This window comes from Lycorma delicatula, chromosome 1 (genome assembly GCF_047948215.1).
Source record: "Lycorma delicatula isolate Av1 chromosome 1, ASM4794821v1, whole genome shotgun sequence".
Classification (NCBI taxonomy): domain Eukaryota; kingdom Metazoa; phylum Arthropoda; class Insecta; order Hemiptera; family Fulgoridae; genus Lycorma; species Lycorma delicatula.
The window spans coordinates 200,307,209-200,326,873 of NC_134455.1; the positions used below are offsets into that span (position 1 = coordinate 200,307,209).

The following is a 19,665-nucleotide window of genomic DNA, read 5'->3' on the forward strand; positions in this document are numbered from 1 at the left end:
TTACAAGCCACCAGGAAAGCCTTTCAGTTTCCCCCCACCTAAGAATTTTTTTCACAGAGAATTCAGTTGATATTAGGGTATTTTAACAGCCATAGTTTATCATGGGGATATACGGAAACAGACCTGAAGGGACAATTAGTTGAGGAGTGGGCAGAGGAGAATCAGCTAAGTCTGGTCCATGATCCGAAACTCCCAAATTCTTTTTATAGTAAAATATGGCGAAGAGGTTATAACCCCGATCTGTGTTTTGCTAGCGCATGTGTTGGGGGGAGTTGTGCCAAGGAGGTATATGACCATATCCCGAGATCGCAGCACAGACCTGTTGGAATAAGCGTCTATTCAGCCATTAAAACTACTGAAATTCCATTCAAAAGGAGATTTAACTTTAAAAAAGCGGACTGGGAGCAATTTTCCTCTGAATTGGATACAGCTGTTACTGATCTTGAGCCGACACCTCAAAATTATGAAACCTTTGTTAACATCCTAAGGGAAATTTCCTGTAAGCATATTCCAAGAGGATGTAGAAAGAACTACATACCAGGTTTATCAAAGGACAGCCAGCATGTACTGAACAGATACAAGCAGCTTTTTGACCAGGACCCTTTCAGCGAGGAAACAATCGCATGTGGAGAAACCCTGATCCAGTTGATGGGTAAAGAGAGACAAAGAAAGTGGATAGAGACCCTGGAAAGGATGGATATGACACATAGTAGTAAAGTGGCTTGGAACTTGATAAAGAACCTCAATGGGGATAGAAAAGTTTTAACTCAATCTAGCCAGATAACCTCCAACCAAATAATACATCAACTTCTTCTGAATGGGAAGATCCAACATGCAAATTTTAAACGGCAAAAGAGTACCATAATACCAGCAACTAGTAGCATGTTCAACACTCCTTTCAGAATGCAAGAACTGGTGAAATGTGTGAGTGGATTGAAGATTGGGAAGGCCGCAGGAGAGGATGATATTTGTACAGAGCAAATAAAACATTTCGGAGAGATAACCAGGCGCTGGGTCCTTAAACTCTTTAACAACAGTGCTATTAAATACACTATTCCGAAACTATGGAGGAATTCCAAGGTGGTCGCACTTCTCAAGCCGGGCAAAGCTCCTGAAGAACCCAGCAGTTACAGACCTATATCAATTCTCAGTCACATGTACAAGCATTACGAGAGAATGATTCTGGAACGCATTCAACCAGTTACTGAACAAATACTTATTCCTCAACAAGCAGGGTTTAGACCGGGTAAAATCTGTAGAGGTCAAGTTTTAAAGCTGACAGAGCACATTGAACAGGGCTTTCAGGAGAAACTCATAACAGGCGTTGCATACGTCGACTTATCGGCGGCTTATGATACAGTAAACCACAGACTGCTTCTACAAAAAATACTTATATCAACAGGGGATCACCAACTAGCTAAAATAGTAGAATAATTACTACAGAACAGGTGTTTTTATGTTAGCTTCGAAGGAAAGAAAAGTCGCTGGAGAAACCAGAGGAATGGACTGCCCTGGACAGTGTGCTATCACACTTACTTTTCAACCTGTATAGCAACGATCAACCTCTCTTTCCCGAGGCTGAGCATTTCCTGTATGCGGACAACCTTGCCTTGGCTGTTCAATACCGAACTTTTATCCAGAAGTTGAGAAGAGACTTACCGCAGCCCTAAATGGTTTAACTGAGTATTATAAAACAAACTCTTTAAAACCAAATCCAGCGAAAACAATTGTATGCGCCTACCATCTGAAAACCAGGGAAGCAAAAAGACGATTGAATGTTACATGGAACGATCAGCAGCTGGAACACTCAGAAACACCAAAGTACCTTGGAGTTATATTAGACAGATTACTTATGTATAGGGCTCACTGCACTTCAAAGCACAATGTTGAAAGTAAATAAGAGGAACAATCTCCTGAGGAAACTCCGAAGCAGTAAATGGGGTGCTACGCCAACCATCCTGTCGACAACGGCTAGAGCTTTGTGCTATTCAACAGGCGAATATGCATGTCCTGTGTGGAACAGATCAACACACACCAAAAAGGTTGATATAGCGCTGAACGAGACCTGTCGTTTAATAATGGGATGTATGAAACCCACTCCTATTGAAAAGTTGCACCGAGCGGCGGGCATGGAGGAACCTGGAATACGTCGAGCTGAAGCCGAGTACACCGAACGGTTCAGACAATCTTTTGATACAAGACATACAATGTACCAGATGGAGTGACCACCCCCTCCGAGACTGAAATCGAGAAAGGGATTTTTGAACTATACATCTATCAAGCCCCATCCATGTTCCCAAAAAGGGCCCCAACACCTCCAGGACATGACCTGGACTGGCAAACATAGGTGACTTTAAACCGGCTTCGAACTGGAGTTGCACCAACCAGAGTTAACCGCGCTAGATGGCGTCAAATAGAGCCTGACGACCTGAACTGCGAGTGCAGTGAGATTCAGGACTCTGAACATCTCCTAAAGTGCACCCTCTGCCCAACCAAATGCACTCTAGAAGATCTGTGGCAAGGAAATGCTTCTAGTGTTTCGGTAGCAAAGGTTTTAATATCTCATCACTCGGAAACGAAAAAGTAAGTATAATATGAAAAATCATAGATTGTGTATTGTATCAGATTCAAATAATAATACTGATGCTGCCAATTTTCAATGAGTGTACAATATGTTTTAAAGAATACACTACCAATCTCAGTGAACAGTTTTTTGGTGTGGAAAGAATGAATTGAGCTAGAGATGACTATGATGTATACATTAAATCCACTTTACTGAAGAACACATAAACAAAATATCTGACTTGATTGATATAAAAATTGTAATGCTGGTATTCAACAAGAAATTAAAAGAAATGGAAAAGAAAAATGAAAATTTAATAAATGATGTCAAATTACGCGTATCACAATCAATCAGAGAATACAATATCAATAGGATAAAAGCCAATACAATCCTTAATCAGTAATTAATATTTTACAATTTTTAGAACTGAATGATTTATTTTAGCTCACTCAAATTCATTCAAATGAACTAAATTATATATCTATAATACTCATATATTTTATCAATTTATTTTTTTTACATTAATAGAGATTGATAATATAATACAAGTTAAAATTAAGAAATTGGATAATTTTGTTGGTAGTTTACTCAAATATGATACCAATTAAAGTGAGCAGGTTTAGATTTTACTTCAACAAGCAATATAATTATAAAAGTTGATGAAATAAAGTTTATTCCAGCTGGTATTGCTCTATCATTAATGAAAAATTCTGAAGCACAAATAAGACCCAGATCATGTTTGGTCGCTAAACATGGCATTACAATTGCTAATTCACCAGGCACAATTGATGCCGATTATCGTGGTGAAATAAAAATTATCCTTAGGTAGTAAAAATTTGGGTAATAAAGATTTTCTGATAGAAAAGCTATTAGAATTGCACAAAGGATAACATCAAAGTATGAGCACATATCTTAGATTGAGAGTCAAACACTAGATGAAACTATGTGGTTATAGTGGTTTTGGTTCCACTGGTTTTTAAATTTAATAGTATAATTCTCTAGCTTGATGATGAAACTTTAATAACTTATTTTTTTTAACTTTTTAGAAATTTAGAAACTGCAAAAATAATTTGTTTCATCAATAAATCTCTTCTTGTATTTGTTACTTTATATTTAGCTGGCTTGAATTTGAGGTAGCTAATTTATTAGTATAATATTCTAATTGATATTTTGATGAATATCTATCTTATTTATTTCTGAAATTGCAAAATAATCAAATTTTTTAACAAAAGTGTACTTTATTCAAGTAATTTTTTTTTTATATATTGATATGATGAAAAAGAATAAAAACATAAAAAAAAGGACATGGTATTATTGGTTCAGTAATCAATAAGGCTGTAAATTTATTACAAGTGGAAGCTCATATTCCAGGTCACAATTATTGTGGACCTGGAACAAAATTAAATAAAAGATTGAAACATGGTGATAAAGGCGTGAATAAATTGGATGAAGCTTGTAAATTACACGATATAGCTCATTCAAAATATTCAGATAATAAAAGTAGTTCTGAATCTGATTTTATAGTATGATAAAGCTTTAGCAGAACGAGCTTGAGATCGTGTAATTGCACCAGATAGCAGTTTAACTCAAAAAGCACAGCTTATGCTGTAACTAATGTAATGAAACTTAAATCCAAATTTGGAGGTAAATTGAAACTTAAGAAAAAACTTGGTGGTAGATTAAAATTAAAAAAAGGCGGTAGCATTAACAAAAAGTTAAAAAATAATATATTCAATACCAAAAGATGCTTCATATGATTACGAGTTGGTTGAATATGCAAAACAATTAAAAATTCCACATTTTAGAGGTATTTTTATGAAGAATGCATTACCTATGAAAATTGGGAAAAAAAATGCGCTATAGTTAATTTAGACTGTTAAAATGGATCCAGATCCAATACTGGTATGCATTGGTATCCCAATGCATCCTGGTATGCATATTGGTGTGTTATAAAAAATTAGATAAATTGTAGATTATTTTGATAGCATTGGCAACATACTCCACCTGTAGGATTGATGAATTATTTTGGTGATAAATGTAACGTACCATAAAATAATGCTAGACATTCAGCTGATGATGATGTAATTTGTGAACAATTATGTTTAGAGTTTTTATGTAAATAAAATATAGATCAGTGATTAAAAATACACTTTTTCCACCTATTGACCTTTCAAAAGGACAATATAAAATGGGTTTACAATGGTTAATGACAAGTAACAGTATTCCAAATGTAGAAGAAAATAAAAACAATAAATTGTGTTTTAGCTTGGATGAAGATGTAGAAAGATATGAAAATAATAATTTTCTAATAATTAAAAAAAAAATTACACAACTATACCAGCAGGCAGTTATGAAATTGAAGATATTGGGAATACATACAGAAAGAACTGAAAAAAAAATTAAACATCTATTTCCATTAAACCAAACAACAATACATTACTGACTGAAATTGAAAGCACAGTATGGATAGATTTTTCAGAAAAAGATTGTAGTATTAGAAGTTTAATGGGTTATGGAGTGAGACTTTTGAATCCAAATTTAACGCGTATCAGATAAACAAACAAACATTGCTCCAATAAATGTTATGTGCTCCTGTAATGCATGTCATTATACATAGTTTCAAAAATGGAAATCAAGAGCATATTTTGTATGAATTTCCACTTATTGCAGATTCAGGTGATATAATTAAAGAATATCCATGCAGTATTATATTTTTACTAGTAGATGTGAAAGAAATTAACAGTTTAGAGATACAATTGACCAATCAAAATGACAATTTATTAAATTTACACGAAGAATAATTAGCTTGTTGTTTGTGTTGAAATTATGTAAATAAACTATTAAAATTAAACTATTTTTATGTTTTATAGATATACATACATATGCCTCTTATCTCTGGTAACCAGTATGATGATTTTATTTTTGCTAAAAAAACTTTACAAATTGACTTCGTTCACAGCTGTGGGGCCGTAGCGCCGCTATGGTAGAACTGCGCAGCGGGAGTGACGCTTGTGCGAGCACATATGTGTACTGCGCTCCCGGTGACATTTGAGCTGCCACCATTGCCGTGTGCCTTTATTAAGTTCAGCATATATGTGTTCAGTATATAAATAAAGGATTTATTTTAAATTAAATAAATGTAATAATTTTTAATGATGAAAAGGCATAGTACAATGAAATAAAAATAAACTTAAAGTTTAGTTGAAAATTATACAAATAATTATAACTATGGAAGTAACTTTTAAGGATTCATAGATCTGTGCATCCTTTCTTTTGGAATTCAGGACATATGGTCACCATGCCACTGAGTAAAGTAATTACTGTAATACAAAATAATTATACATGAAATTACATATAAATACTTTTTCTTTTTCTTTCTTTTCCTGTTTAGCTTCCGGTAACTACCGTTTAGATAATTCTTCAGAGGATGAATGAGAATGATATGTATGAGTGTAAATGAAGTGTAGTCTTGTACATTCTCAGTTCGACCTTTCCTAAGATGTGTGGTTAATTGAAACCCAACCACCAAAGAACACCGGTATCCACGATCTAGTATTCAAATCCGTGTAAAAATAACTGGCTTTACTAGGACTTGAACGCTGGAACTCTCGACTTCCAAATCAGCTGATCTGGGAAGACGCTTTCACTACTAGACCAACCCGGTGGTCTACATATAAATATTTAAATGTAAAAAAGTTTACTCTCCAGTTTCAATATAAATTTATTCGCTTAAAACACAATATTTATTTTAACTAGGGCCAAAGTATTTAACCCACAACTCACCTTAAAAAGGTTTTTCTGGCCCGTGGACACAAAAAATTTAAACATAAAACACTGGATATCAATCTTTCGCTTTATTTAATTTTATTTATTATTTGTCAAGTTTGTTGAAAAAACTGTAATAGTAAATGCCACAGAACTGAATTTAGTGAATGCATACCTGTTTAAGAATTTCCTTAAGCCAAATTAAAATATTAATTTATTAATTAATAAAATTGAATAAATAAATTTTTAATTAATAAATTACAAAAGAAAGATTTAAATACACTAAAAAAAAAAATGCTTTTGTAAAACAAATTTTAGAAAGTCTTTTGTAACTGAAAAGTAGCACATATTAAGGATGCCCTTATGGCCTAGAATAACAGTATAGGCTTATTATCAGTAATATGAATTATATATTCAATTAAAATACTGTTTGTACTGGATTGTGATATTTGAACCAATACAGATTAATGGCCAGAAAATGAAAAAAGATTGAAGACTCTTCAACTAAGCCATATTCACTTCACTACACAATAAAAACATTTACTATTTACTATTTTTTTTTGCTATTTTTTGAAGTGGAAAATCAAAAACAGAAAACTTAAAAATTTTTAATCACTTATATAAGTATTTACAGAAAAACAGACCAGTAAATGTAAATACTTGTTTTATTTATGTAAATAATTCAGTGAACAATAATTTTTTTATATAATTACTGGTTCTTATTCACTTAAATTGAATTAGGCTACTGATTATTGAGTTACCATACTATAATCAGTAGGCTAACATATTATGTTACCATACATATTTTTCATATGTAAGATGTAGCATTTCAAAAATATTATTTACTTTCAGAAAGTGGAGTTTTTCCAAATTTGTTTATTTTTTAAAAACTTTTTGTAGAGAATTTTTTTTCTCATTCCTTTCCTAAAATTTCAATTATGAAGTGGGTACAACAATCCCCTCCCCACAATTTTTGAAAAATATCTAGGATTTCTGTAATGACTGATAACCATTTATTTCATTTTTTAAAAAGTGAATTAAATAAATGCACAGTTAATTTATAAGTATATATAAAGAGGTTTTAATCTAAGAACTGTGAACTGAAGTATCTTACTAAGGAATACTAATAAATAATATAAATACATAAGAACTGTTTCTTCTAAAAAGCTAATACAAAATTTGTTTCTCCAAAGAAGTGAATCTGCACTGTACATAATCTACTTTAAAATTAGAATATATAATTTAATATGGTTATTAGCTAGGTTGCGCATGGAAAAACTGGGCATTTTCTTAATCCAAAATTCATTAAATTTAAGAAAATAAGCAATGGTTAATAACTTGATCTTCTTAAAACTAGACAACTAAGGTAAGGTTAATACATTACCTAAAGAAGATTCAACAGATATAGTATAATTGGGATTACTAATAATGATGTCAAAAACAGTGTCTATTACTCTATCAATTAAAGTCATTTTCAACTAAAAACTTATAATAAAAACAAAACTTTAACTATAAAAATAACTCACAACAAAATAATATAACCTCCTGTTAGACTCAAAACTGATGTAAGAAATGAGATTTGAAATTTCTCTGAGCCAATATAAGTGATGTTCGCTTGTGGCCGAAAGTAAAAAAATTGACTCACTTAATACTTCTTAAAGGCTTGTATTACTCTACACAGTTTAGAAAGCTCAGTTGAGATCCAGGGTGGATATGGGTTGCTGCACTGGCAGGGAGGCACAAGTAATGTCAATATAAACAATTGCATGTACATGAGTGTGCTGAATAGTGAATATGCTACATTACAAACAATGATTGGAATCATACGTACTGTTATCAGCAAAAACTGTCAGCCAACTGGCTGTAAAATGCCAGACATGGGAAATTTTAAAACTCTGTTTCTTGATGTTGACAATAAACTGAGCATATCACACTACAAGAAAATTTGTGCTAAAGTCGTTAACTAAGAAACAAAAACACAATGCTGCCTGCTGAAAACTTTTGGATAAGCGAGATAATAACAGAAACCTTTTTAAAAATGTAATTACAGGGGATGAAATATTGATGTACTATTATGATGTAGAAATTAGAACACAATCATTACAGAAGGGGGAAAATCATCACTTTGACTAAAAAACTGTATAATAAAACAGAAGTTACTTGCCTTCATATTCCTATTGTTCATCAGAAAGAGAACAGTCTTATTTAACAGTTATGCAGTTTATGAGCTGGAGACATGAGATAATAATTGATGGGTGCTTCGGCTACTCATGAAATATTCGGCTAATACTCATGAAATATTTGAGTTTTTGGCAAAATACAATAAAACTGTTCCTGCTCTCCAAAATTTTCTCCTGCAGAACTCTTTTTAGGCTGAACTCAACCTTGAAAGGCTGCCATTTTAAAATAATCCAAGCAACAGAAAAAAATTTCTACAAGACTTTACCTTTTAGCGTGGAGATTTCAGAAAGTTTACAAACAGTAACAAAGAGAATGGTTGGAGAAGTTCATTAATAGTGCAGTACTTTGAAGGAGATAAGGTAGAATAACTTACCAAATAAATATTTTTTAAATAAATACTGGTTTATTTACAGACAACCCTCACAATGAGTAAAAACGATTGAAAAAGATAAGACTATTTGTATTATGTGTAAAACAGACAACTGACAATGTTGTTTATAGTGTATATGTAATATTAAAAGATCAGTAAACAGGCAAATAGCATTTAAACATGGTTAATGACAGATTACCAAAAAGAAGATATTTAATTTTGCTTATAAAAACTCACAGAGCAGTAGAGCTGAGAAAAACTCATAGATAAACAGTACAGCTGAGAAAAATCAGAAAACATTTAAACAACAAAGAAGAACTATAACATAGAGAAATTTATAAATTAAACAAACCAAAGCGAGTTTAACTAAAATAAAAGAGAAAACAGAAACAGTAGAATCATAATGATATGGGAGAAGCTTGATTAAGTGAGATGAGTGAAAGGCACCCAACACAAAAATAGTTTTACTTTTAAATTATTTATTATTTAAAGATTAGTACTGAATACTTTCTTTTAATTGTTATGTAGTTATTTGTAATAAGAATTAAAAGAAACATTAGTTAATTTACTGATCTAATTCTAATATTTACATTCTAAGTAATATTATTATGTCAGTGAATTGGGTCATTTTAAAAACATAATGAACAATATATTCATGCATTCATCTAAATTTTTCTTTTCACACACACTAAAAATAAACAAATGCATGAACTCAAAAATGTCCACGTTGGGAAACCAATAAATACAAATACCCATGGAATGTATGCTGAAATGACAACTAATAATTCTTAGTGTAAACATAACATAAAAATCATTAATAATGTATTTTACAAAAAAAGTCAGAAATATCTGTGTATCACAAAGAAATAAGCTATCTCAGACTATCTAACTCTGATTGTATATTCTCCAATGTGTTGTAGAACTGATATAATTGACTTTGATCCATATTGATGACAATATTACCAGCATTACTGTTCTCCTGTTTTAGTTTTAATTCCATAATAGCTCGTGTTTCAATCTTATCCACTTTATAATTTGATGCTGCACTAACATTTAACATCCAACTCAAACCATCTAGCTGCAACAGAAATTAGCAATTTCATAAATAAAAAAATTAATACAACTAGAAATAAAATAACCTTTTATAAATATAAACACTTAGAGATAGTGGTTAAACAAAACAGCAAAATTATTGTAACCACTATTGTAGTTTCTAAGAGGTTTTTAAAAATAAATTTTTAAGTGTCTGATAAAAAGTGTCAAGCCTTTAGCAAGTGCTTTGATCATCTTGGGCATGATTTAATCATCCCTAAGTCCTTGGAGTCCACAGAAGTGAAACTACAGTTTCAAAACTACTATTTGGAAATACTCAAATGTGGAACTTAGGTAGACATAAAACAATGATCATTCTTCTGATGTTAAACCCACTAATGCAATGAGAAGTCCACAGCCTCAGAATAAAAAATCCTACAAGTAATAAAATTTAAATCTATTTGTACTAAAAAACAAAAATTGACAGTCAGCAAAATTCTATTTTCAGTTTCAACTTTTGTTTTTCATCTCTCAGAGGGATGAAAAACTCTCTCTCTCTCTCTCTGAGAGAGAGAGAGAGAGAGAGAGAGAGAGAGGGGCGGGAGGAGGAGTAAAAACCATTTTATTCAACGGAAGTAAAACTTAACTACCTTTAAGAATACAAGAAACAACTCAGAACACTTTTTAACATAATGGTTACTTGTAAAATTAAGCAAATATGTATTGACAATAGAAAATTTCTTTTGGAAACATTACAATTTACATCAAATTTAAAATAGCACTTTCATTAACAAAATGACAAACAGCAGCAGCAAATAAAACAACAAACCACAGTTTCTTCGAATTGTGTATGGAACTGCAGTGTGGAGTAACCTACTACTACTAGAGATCTGCAGAATATGCTTATCTTGGATAAGGTAGTTCATCCTTAAAAAATAAATTTAAGAACTTTTATAGTGGTCTCAACTTTCATTCTGGAAGCAGTATTCTATGCTTCAATAACAAGTTTAAAAAAGGAACAAAGTTTTAGGAGGGTGTGTAACCACGCGGCAAAGAATACAAGTACTATGCCCTGGCTAGACACAAATTAAATTTTTTAAAACAAACTTATCATCTTGCAAGACACAGTCAACCTGCAATCTGCTAGATTGCTGTTGCAATCTTGCTACAGACAGTCAAAACTGAAATCTATAATAGACTATTTGAGTGTGAAAAATAATGACATAATTATTAATATCCGCATAGATTTTGGTTTTAAAGGCGATTTGCATTAATCTGACTAAAAAGTAACGGATTATTTATCCAAAAAAACTTATTTTTTTTTAGTTGGCGCCATGTGATCGAAAACGGTCTGGATTGGCTGAATCTATAATGACGTAACACATTAGTAAATATGATTTATTGATTGGCGTTCCTTTGCGTTCTTTGGTGTCTTACGACTTTGAAATTATTAATTATTATAATATCGAGTGATATTGTGATATTTTACGATTTCCATATTACATTTTTGAAATCTATTCGATCATCGAGAGTAACTTCGTGAAAGCAGACAGTGGAAACCTGCCTAAAGTTGATGCCATTATGGTTGGAGTTTTCTTTAAAAATAACCCTGATTTTTAATGCTGCCGAGCTTAGAAATGTGAAAATAGCAATACAAGTACCTTACCAACTTACTTAGCAATCTACCATAAACCTGTTAAGCTGAAATAATATGTACCTATAGCATACATTTGGGTTGCTATGGTGATGCAAAATAAAGTAGGTTATGTTAAGTTAGTCATGTGGCAATGTTTAAAATAGGTAAAAAGACCACCCACAATCTAAATATTATGTCTTTAAAATGAAATATTCATTAATAATATGTTTACTTACATCAAAGTGGTCTTCATAGAAGAAAACAGTTGAATTATCCACTATATCATCAGGATTTCTGTGTGCAAGTTGCGCATTTTGGAATTTTTTTGGAACACATACAAATAGTTTTGCCGGTGTCTTTATTGATGTATTTGTGCACTACACACCATTTGTAACTCATTTTCTTGGGTAAATCACAGTAAAAAATATCACAAACAGCAGAATGCTAATTCAACTTTTGATGTTTATTTACAGATGTGTGATGTCAGTGAAGCCAGTGCAACGCCATATTGCTCATGATAGCGTTTTCGCGGCTTATTTAAATAGTGCATTTTTATTTGCTATTTTTTGAAGAAATACATAAAAGAATTAAAAGTAACCACTTTTTGTGGGGTCGATAAAAATACCACTAAATAATCAGATATGGTTTCCAGAAACTGGTCAAATAACCTATTCATGAAGAGCACATGTTGAACGACTGCTGAACAGACCACCCTAATAATATTAACTGGAGAGTAAATGAACTTCAAGACTTCCAAAAACTTAAATTCATTTATAATTTAATAAATGCATATTAAATAACTTAATATTAAATATTAATATGAATATTAATGCATTTGTTCTGAAGTAAATACATTAGAAGATGCTAACAAGTTTTTTTAATTTGTTGAGCAAACAACCCAATAGATACTATCACATAAATACCAAAACCCTATTTACCTAATGCTAAATGTACTAATAAAATTCTATCCTATGAGCAAAACCAGAAACAAACAAATCTAGTAATCAAACAACTCATTGTAAATAAATATGAAAAATTAAAACAGGCATTACAAGAATTTAAAGGATTACAACAAAAACAACAAACAATAGTAAATTGCAGCTAATCACATTTCACATGGTAAGTAGTTAACATAATAAAATGGAGCAAAACAAGTCTGACTGTGAGTTTATTTATTCCTACACCTATACTACACATGAAATGACATCGTGTTACTTTTCATCTGTCTTTATATAATGAATACTGTACAAATTAGTAACCAACAAAATACTACCTATCTTCAGATTTTTACTTACTATAATAAAAAATTAATTAAACCGATATAAAAACACAGTTTTAACTAATAACAATAATTCCAAATAATTTACTATCACTTTATTTTTCTGTAGTAATTTTTCCTTTTAAGAGTAAAAAATAAAATAAATAACGGTTTTTTTTTTTTTTATAAAAGTAATCAAAATCTCTTCTCACCAGTAATGATTTTGATTAATATCACTTTGTATTTATTAATATCATTTACCAGGAAACTATTTTTATTATTGCTGATATCATTTGCATTTACAATAACTTCTCTCTTAATATTAACTGAATTGACAAGTATCAGTAAGCAAAAAACTCAAATTTGGTATGCCTGTATTTTACTTACTGGAAAAAATTAAACAAATATAAAGATTGCTTCTTGGCTGCTGGCCCCGTGGTGTGAAACTTGTATTTACTGCTACCGGTAGCGATATATTGCTTCAACAAGTACAGAGTACCTATGTTCACGTCAGGGCTGACAACGATCAGTGGCTGTCAGTCAACGTGCATTGCTGTGGGATTTAGGCAACACAGCTGCGTAGTATGTTGGAGAAGTGCCATTTTCGGCTAAATAAGGACATTTCCTTTGTTTGAATCATGACCCCATCTTCATGTGTTCGTGAGGCCAGTAAATGTTTCTGATCCTCTGGCAGGTTTGAGAAGCGATTTCGCTTTGACCTTGCTGGTGGTCTATATTAGGAGTCGTCTATATACTAAGCTGAATGCTCACCTGTTTTGTGGTAGGTATTAGGTTTCATTCAAACTGCAGTGCAGTTGTTATATTGTTTTTAATAAGCTGCGATGAAGCAATCTGGGGGAGATTGCCTCGAGGACTTGGTTGGTTTAGCCAAGGATTTTGTTACCGGTGACCCCTTCCTGCCGAGAAGGTCACTAAGCAGGTCTCTGCGGAGGCCATGGTCCTCTGTTAAGGAGGTCTCCATGAGAGGGGAGGTCCTACCTGTGGACCGGCTGATTGCACAAAAAATCTGGCCAAAACCTTTGCTTCGAGCTGTGCAGGGAAGATTTCGGTCGGGACTGTGCACAGAGAGCAAGGCAGTGGAGGGCGACCCATGGCTGAGAGGCAGCTCGGTCGAGGTTGGTGGAGTACAGCGGTGCGGTGATCAGCTCTGTCCCGGAAGACTCCGGGGCGAAGCCTCACTTGAAGGAGTCTAGCTCGGGATCTGAAGGGATACGGCAGATCAAGGATATGGGGTCCGCATGAGCCAAAATATCTTAAAAAAAGGAGTCAAGGATTTCGGTTGAGTTTAGACAGCTGGTCAACTTGTACCGTTCTAAATGTTCCTTGATGGTTGATGAAATGGCGTTGAAAAACAAAAACCAACAGGGCGCAAACCAACCCCTTGATTCATTCATTTCTCGACTGTCAGGCAAGCTGGATCAGGTGGTGGAAGGAGTTAAGGACTTCAAACCGGAAACGGGAAGGCTCCTTGGCGAGATCCACACTTCTCTGAAACGGGTGGTGGAGAAGGTAAAAAAACCTGTCTCCTTCGCTGCGGTAACAGCCGCGACGGTGCCTAAGCGGGTTAGTCCACTGCCGCCAGTTCAGGTGCTGGTTATCAAGATTAAGCGGATCACCGTCAAGGTGGTCTCTGTGATGCCTGGTCCCGGGGCTTCCTCTGCGATAATGGAGCTGACCTGAAGAAGGTCCTGGACCCGCAGAAGGAAAGGTTCCAGATTTCCCGGGTCACAAAAACATGAAACAAAACTTGAAATCATCTGGAGGTTGTTAATGTGCAGCAGGCAAAGCGGGTGCTGGAGGTCGAAGTTCTTAGGAAGAATAGCCTACAGGCTCGGTTGCTGGACCAACGGAGGCCGTAAATATTGGTCTATGATTTGCCAAGGGCAACGAGGGTAGAGAAGCCCGAAATCCTCAGGGCTATACACAGCCAAAATCCTGTTTTGGATATGGCTGTCGAGGACTTCCTCAAGGAGACTAGGGTGGTTTGGCAGTTGGGGCGAAAGGAGGCCCCAAAGAGCCACTGGATAACTGAGACTTTGCCTAAGATCCTAAGATGCAGGTCTTGGTGGCCGGTGGTCGGCTGTTCCATTGGTAGAACTCTTGCAGGTCATCAATCATACAGAAATATCCCGGTGCTTCAAATGTCAAGGCTTTGTTCACACCTCTCCGCTGTAGGGCACAGTCGGCGATGTGTGGTCATTGTGCCCTTGCTGGGCACAGGGCAGTTAAATGCCCTAATAAGACCGCGCCAGCAAAGTGCACTCTTTGTGCTTGCTGAAAGACTTTGATGCTGGATAGCGGGTCGGGGGCAAACAATGCAGGTCGCACAAGATAGCCCGGGCGAAATTCGTGCATAATACGGCGTATGGCGACAATTGAATTGGGGAACGTTTTCAAGGACGTTCATCACCATATCGAACGCTTGCACCTGGGGCAGTTAAACTTGCATCATTCCCGGGCAGCCACCAATGAAGCATTTTTTAATTTTGCATTATTATAAAATAGATAAAAAATGGTCAACAATAATGATGCAATACCTGTATATCGTGTATCGATTTCTGTCTAAGTCTATCGACTATTCCTTTAGCAGAATTACTCCAGACATTGAAAAATGTATCCGCTTTGGAATCAGTCATCTTTAACAATTCTATCAAGTCTTTTTGTAGAACGGCTGGCTTTGTTACACCATATGCAGCCTGAAAAAATAACACATCAGTAAGTAGAGTACATTAAAAAAGGAGAGGAGGATGGATTTTGAATTAGAATTTTCAGATTCACTAGTTTAAAGAAAGGATTGAAACAAGAGTTTTATATTAGTTATTTTAAAATGTAACATTAACTAATATAAGGCTGATTTTTGAAGACTAGTAAGATTTATGCAGTTATACTAAATTAATAAAAGATAAGTTATCTTAATAAGTAGAGGTTTTAATATGAAATAAATGGTAATAAAAAAAATTTACATGGTTTGTATCTGTAAAAATCAGAACTAATATAACAGTCATTTTATAATTTTTTGAAACATATGCCTACTGATATGAAACAAGTGCTTTGTTACATACTTTGGTTACACAATTTTGGATATATGACCTTTATTTTCATATTGACAGTATGAATCTGCTTATTTATATATTGTACTGCCCTGGTCAGATGATTTTAGCTAGCATCTTTATCTGGAACAACAGAAAACTTTACCTTAGGAGGGTACAAATTTTTTATAGTTATATCACAGCTGAAATAATTTAATCAAAAACCTATTATTCAATTAGATAATTAATTGAGAATAATATTCATTCAATTTTCACACAATGAATTTCTTAAAACAGCTAAATACCATACATAAAAAGATTTCTTTGACACATCAATAGTGAATAATAATAATAATAATTATACTACGTAAAGAACATATTTTCGCAATTGCATTTACATTCACATTCTGAATAATAAAAATAAACACACTAAAAGATAAAAAATAACACTATCCAGTTCTTTATCTAATTTTAAATTGGCACTAAATAAAAAATAAAAAAACTATTATTAATTTACTAATCAAAAGTACTAATTTTGATTTGTTAAGTCAAAATTTAAGGAATAAACAGTATCAATCTTTATTAAGTTTTTTAAAGTGGTTTTCTTTTCTCAAAATGTATTTTATTCTAAACTTTTTAGTTTTATTTTTATTTGAATTCTGGGTAGGTCTATAAAACAGTGCTGCTTCCAAGTAAACGTGTCATTTTTGAAAAAAAAAAAAAAAATCTAAGTAACGTATAACTATAAAAATAATAAAATATTGAAGGGCAGAGTGAAAAAAAGGGTGAGCATGAATTAAGGTTGCATAAAATCTTAATTCAGTATTACTTTCAACTAAAGTTTAGATTACTAATTTCCTTTGTTAGCATAAAAATACTTTGAATATTAGAATAACTTTAGGAAGTACAATAATGCCCCGGATAAATCCAACACCATGTCCGTGCAACAACATCTAAGCACACGTCCGGGACGGGCAACGACATGGTACTTCGGTACCTCTATTTATGTTGGCCAACGGGGAAATGGTCTTGCCCAGGAACTCCTTCTAGGGTACAGGATGGCCGGTCCTGACCTATCCAAGTTGGTTGCAGTTGTGCTTCTCGGTTTCGCTGCTTACAGCAAAGGTGGGAGGCATGACCGTAATCTGTTTGCTGATGCTGGGCAGAGTGCCCATCCCTCTTCTAGGTTGTGGAGTCAGGTTGAGGGTAGGCTGCTGTGAGTTTGCTTGGCTGATGTCTTGAGCCGTCCAGTGTGAATCAATCACTTCAGCCTTTGGCAGGGATTATCCCATGGGTAAGGGTATCGTGGCCCTTACTGCTATGTGCAAGCCCTGCTATGTCGGTATCGTGGGTTAGGCAGTACCTGGCATCCAGGCTCGGGTTAAATTTCTGGGAGGCAGCTGACTGGGGGAGCCCAGGCAGGATCAATGATCCGGGACATGCCTAACCATCTCTCTGCCCACACCTTGTAACATCATGAATGGCGCAATTTAGGTTTATAAACAAATTACCATCCACACCTAATGTAGCAGAGGGTCCACATAAAAACCCTCGTTCTGGGGAGCCTTTGTCTTCACAACTGAAACGAAGGAATAGTGTTGAGTTAAGCGATAAGGAAGAGATCATATAACTGGAACAAAAGAAAAAGGTACCATGTAGGTTTAGACCGAAGAATATTGGTTCAGTATTAAAATATTTGGTTATCAAGAGGAAAGACGGCGATTTTACAAAAAACAATCCTTCCGTGATAGCTCGTGGCATCATGGAGGCTGCTGGAGGTACGGTAAAGGAGACGCGAAAAAACTGCAATGGGACTCTTTGTAGAAACTGTCAACGACGTTCAATCTCTGCGATTGCTAAAAGCGAAGAAAATCGGAGTCATGGACATTGAAGTATCTCCTCATAGTACTTTAAACACCTCAAAGGACATTATCATGTGCAGGGATTTGTTAAACTGCACAGACGAGGAGACTGTTGATGAACTACATAACCAAGGTGTTATTGGGTGCTGTCGCTTAAACACGCGTCGTTATGGGGAAGTTCAACCCTCCGCATTACATGTGCTTACTTTCAACAAATCAGTGTCCTGAGAAGATTGTTTTCACAGGTTGGATGTGCGTCCTTTTATTCAAACACCCTTGCGTTGCTTTGGGTGTCAGCGATTCGGACATACAGCGGTAAGGTGCACAAGGAAACAGATATGCGTGTGTGGTGAGCCGTTACATCCAGATGATCCGTGGAGGGATCCACCTGTCTGTCAACTGCCATGGACACTATTCTGCGAGATCTAGGAATTGTCCTATATACAAACAGGAAGTAGCTATCCAAAAAATTAAGACAGCACAGAAAGTGAGCTGCTTCAATGCAAGAAAAACTGTGCTTGCCAGGACACCTTAAACAGCTTCGTATGCGCAAGTTGCGGCTGCTCCTGCGGCTTTTACAGCTTCTATAAAATCAAAGGATGTGCTTGCAGAATTAGCACCGATGAATTAGCTACAAATCATTGAGGGCAAAATGAAGAGTCGTCCATCAAGAGAAAACAGTCCGAAGCCTATGCAGAAGAAAATAGATAGTTCTGTCGATAGTAGAGAGCCCAAATCTGTTTCTAAAATTAAAGCAATAGCCGAAAGGAAAACTGAAAAGGTACAGGAAGTAAAAACCTCCACCGAAGGATCTGCGAAAATAGAAGTTATGATTCTGGAAAAGGAGGATTTTAAGAAACCGATAGTTGAACCTCCGAAATCACAGAGACCGTTAGCGGAAAAGAGACAATCGACCGCCCCACGAAATTTAGCTGTAAGTACATCCAGTATGAACTTCGATGTACTTTTGTCTTCGCCAACGGAGCCGGTGTCATCCGACGCCGGGAGCAGGAGATCCTCCGAGACTTATGGCGGGGGAACTGAAGATGCCATCTCAGAGGACTCGGACACAATGGATGTCAACATTGAAGCCATTCGCAGTATGGAGAAAAGGACTAAAATAGGATGGCTGAAAGGAAAACCGAGGCGATAAAATTAAAGGAAAGTTGATTTTCTATTTTTATGGATAATTTATAGATATGTATTTTTTTTACGTAATTTTTTTTTGTTGAGATTTTAAGTAACAAGAGCCCTTTACACTCTTGTCATAACATATATAATAATATATATCGATGTTTTGGAATGACGATAATAATAGAGTTTTTTTTTACTAGATGTAAAATAGAGAACAAAATGAAACTTTTAGTCGTAAAGAAACTGTAAAGCCTAAGATAACAATACAGCCTCCTGATGATATGTCTTCGAAAAACAAAAGTGCTCTTGACCAGAAGAAAATGGACGCCGCCAAGGCCACGGCCGTTTGCGTGAAATATTGGAAGATGACCGGAAGAAAGTGACTGCTTCGCAGTCTGTTATGGAGGCTCCTAAGCCTTCTGCAATCGAGGTGGCCTCCAAACCACACAGTGGGGCAAATGTCCCCCCCTGTCAGGGGCGGTGACTGGTGCGACTCCCGTTTCAGGGGTCTTCCAGGTTCCCATCACTCAAGCGACGCCTGAACCCGATCGCCATCAATAAACATAAACTAATATTAGCTATTCCAGAAGAAATCAGCAAAAGTGTCTATGTTGATGATTTGGTAATTAATTGTGTATGCCAGCAACAAGCCAGCTATGGTGAAGTAAAGATTACACCGAGCGACTAACGTTCTTAATGAAGTTGCGAGAAATAATGGATTCGAATTTTCACCAGAAAAAAACGTGCTGCTTACAATTCTGTAGGAAGAGAATTCCTCGCCAAAGTCCTGTTCTGACCATCGACAACAATCCAA

At 34.8% G+C, this 19,665-nt stretch overlaps 1 protein-coding gene across 1 annotated transcript in view; it reads right to left on the reverse strand.

The window, feature by feature from the left end:
• Window positions 1-8,890: 8,890 nt before the first annotated feature.
• The window catches only part of Vlet (COMM domain containing 10 protein valette), a 38,393-nt gene continuing 27,618 nt past the window's right edge, over window positions 8,891-19,665 (reverse strand). Inside the window, exons 3-4 of the mRNA XM_075370525.1 lie at window positions 15,364-15,522; window positions 8,891-9,957 (exon numbers count right to left, since the gene is read on the reverse strand). Coding sequence (XP_075226640.1) covers window positions 9,751-9,957; window positions 15,364-15,522 — 366 coding nt within the window. The 3' untranslated portion in view covers window positions 8,891-9,750. The remainder of the gene's footprint in view (window positions 9,958-15,363; window positions 15,523-19,665) is intronic.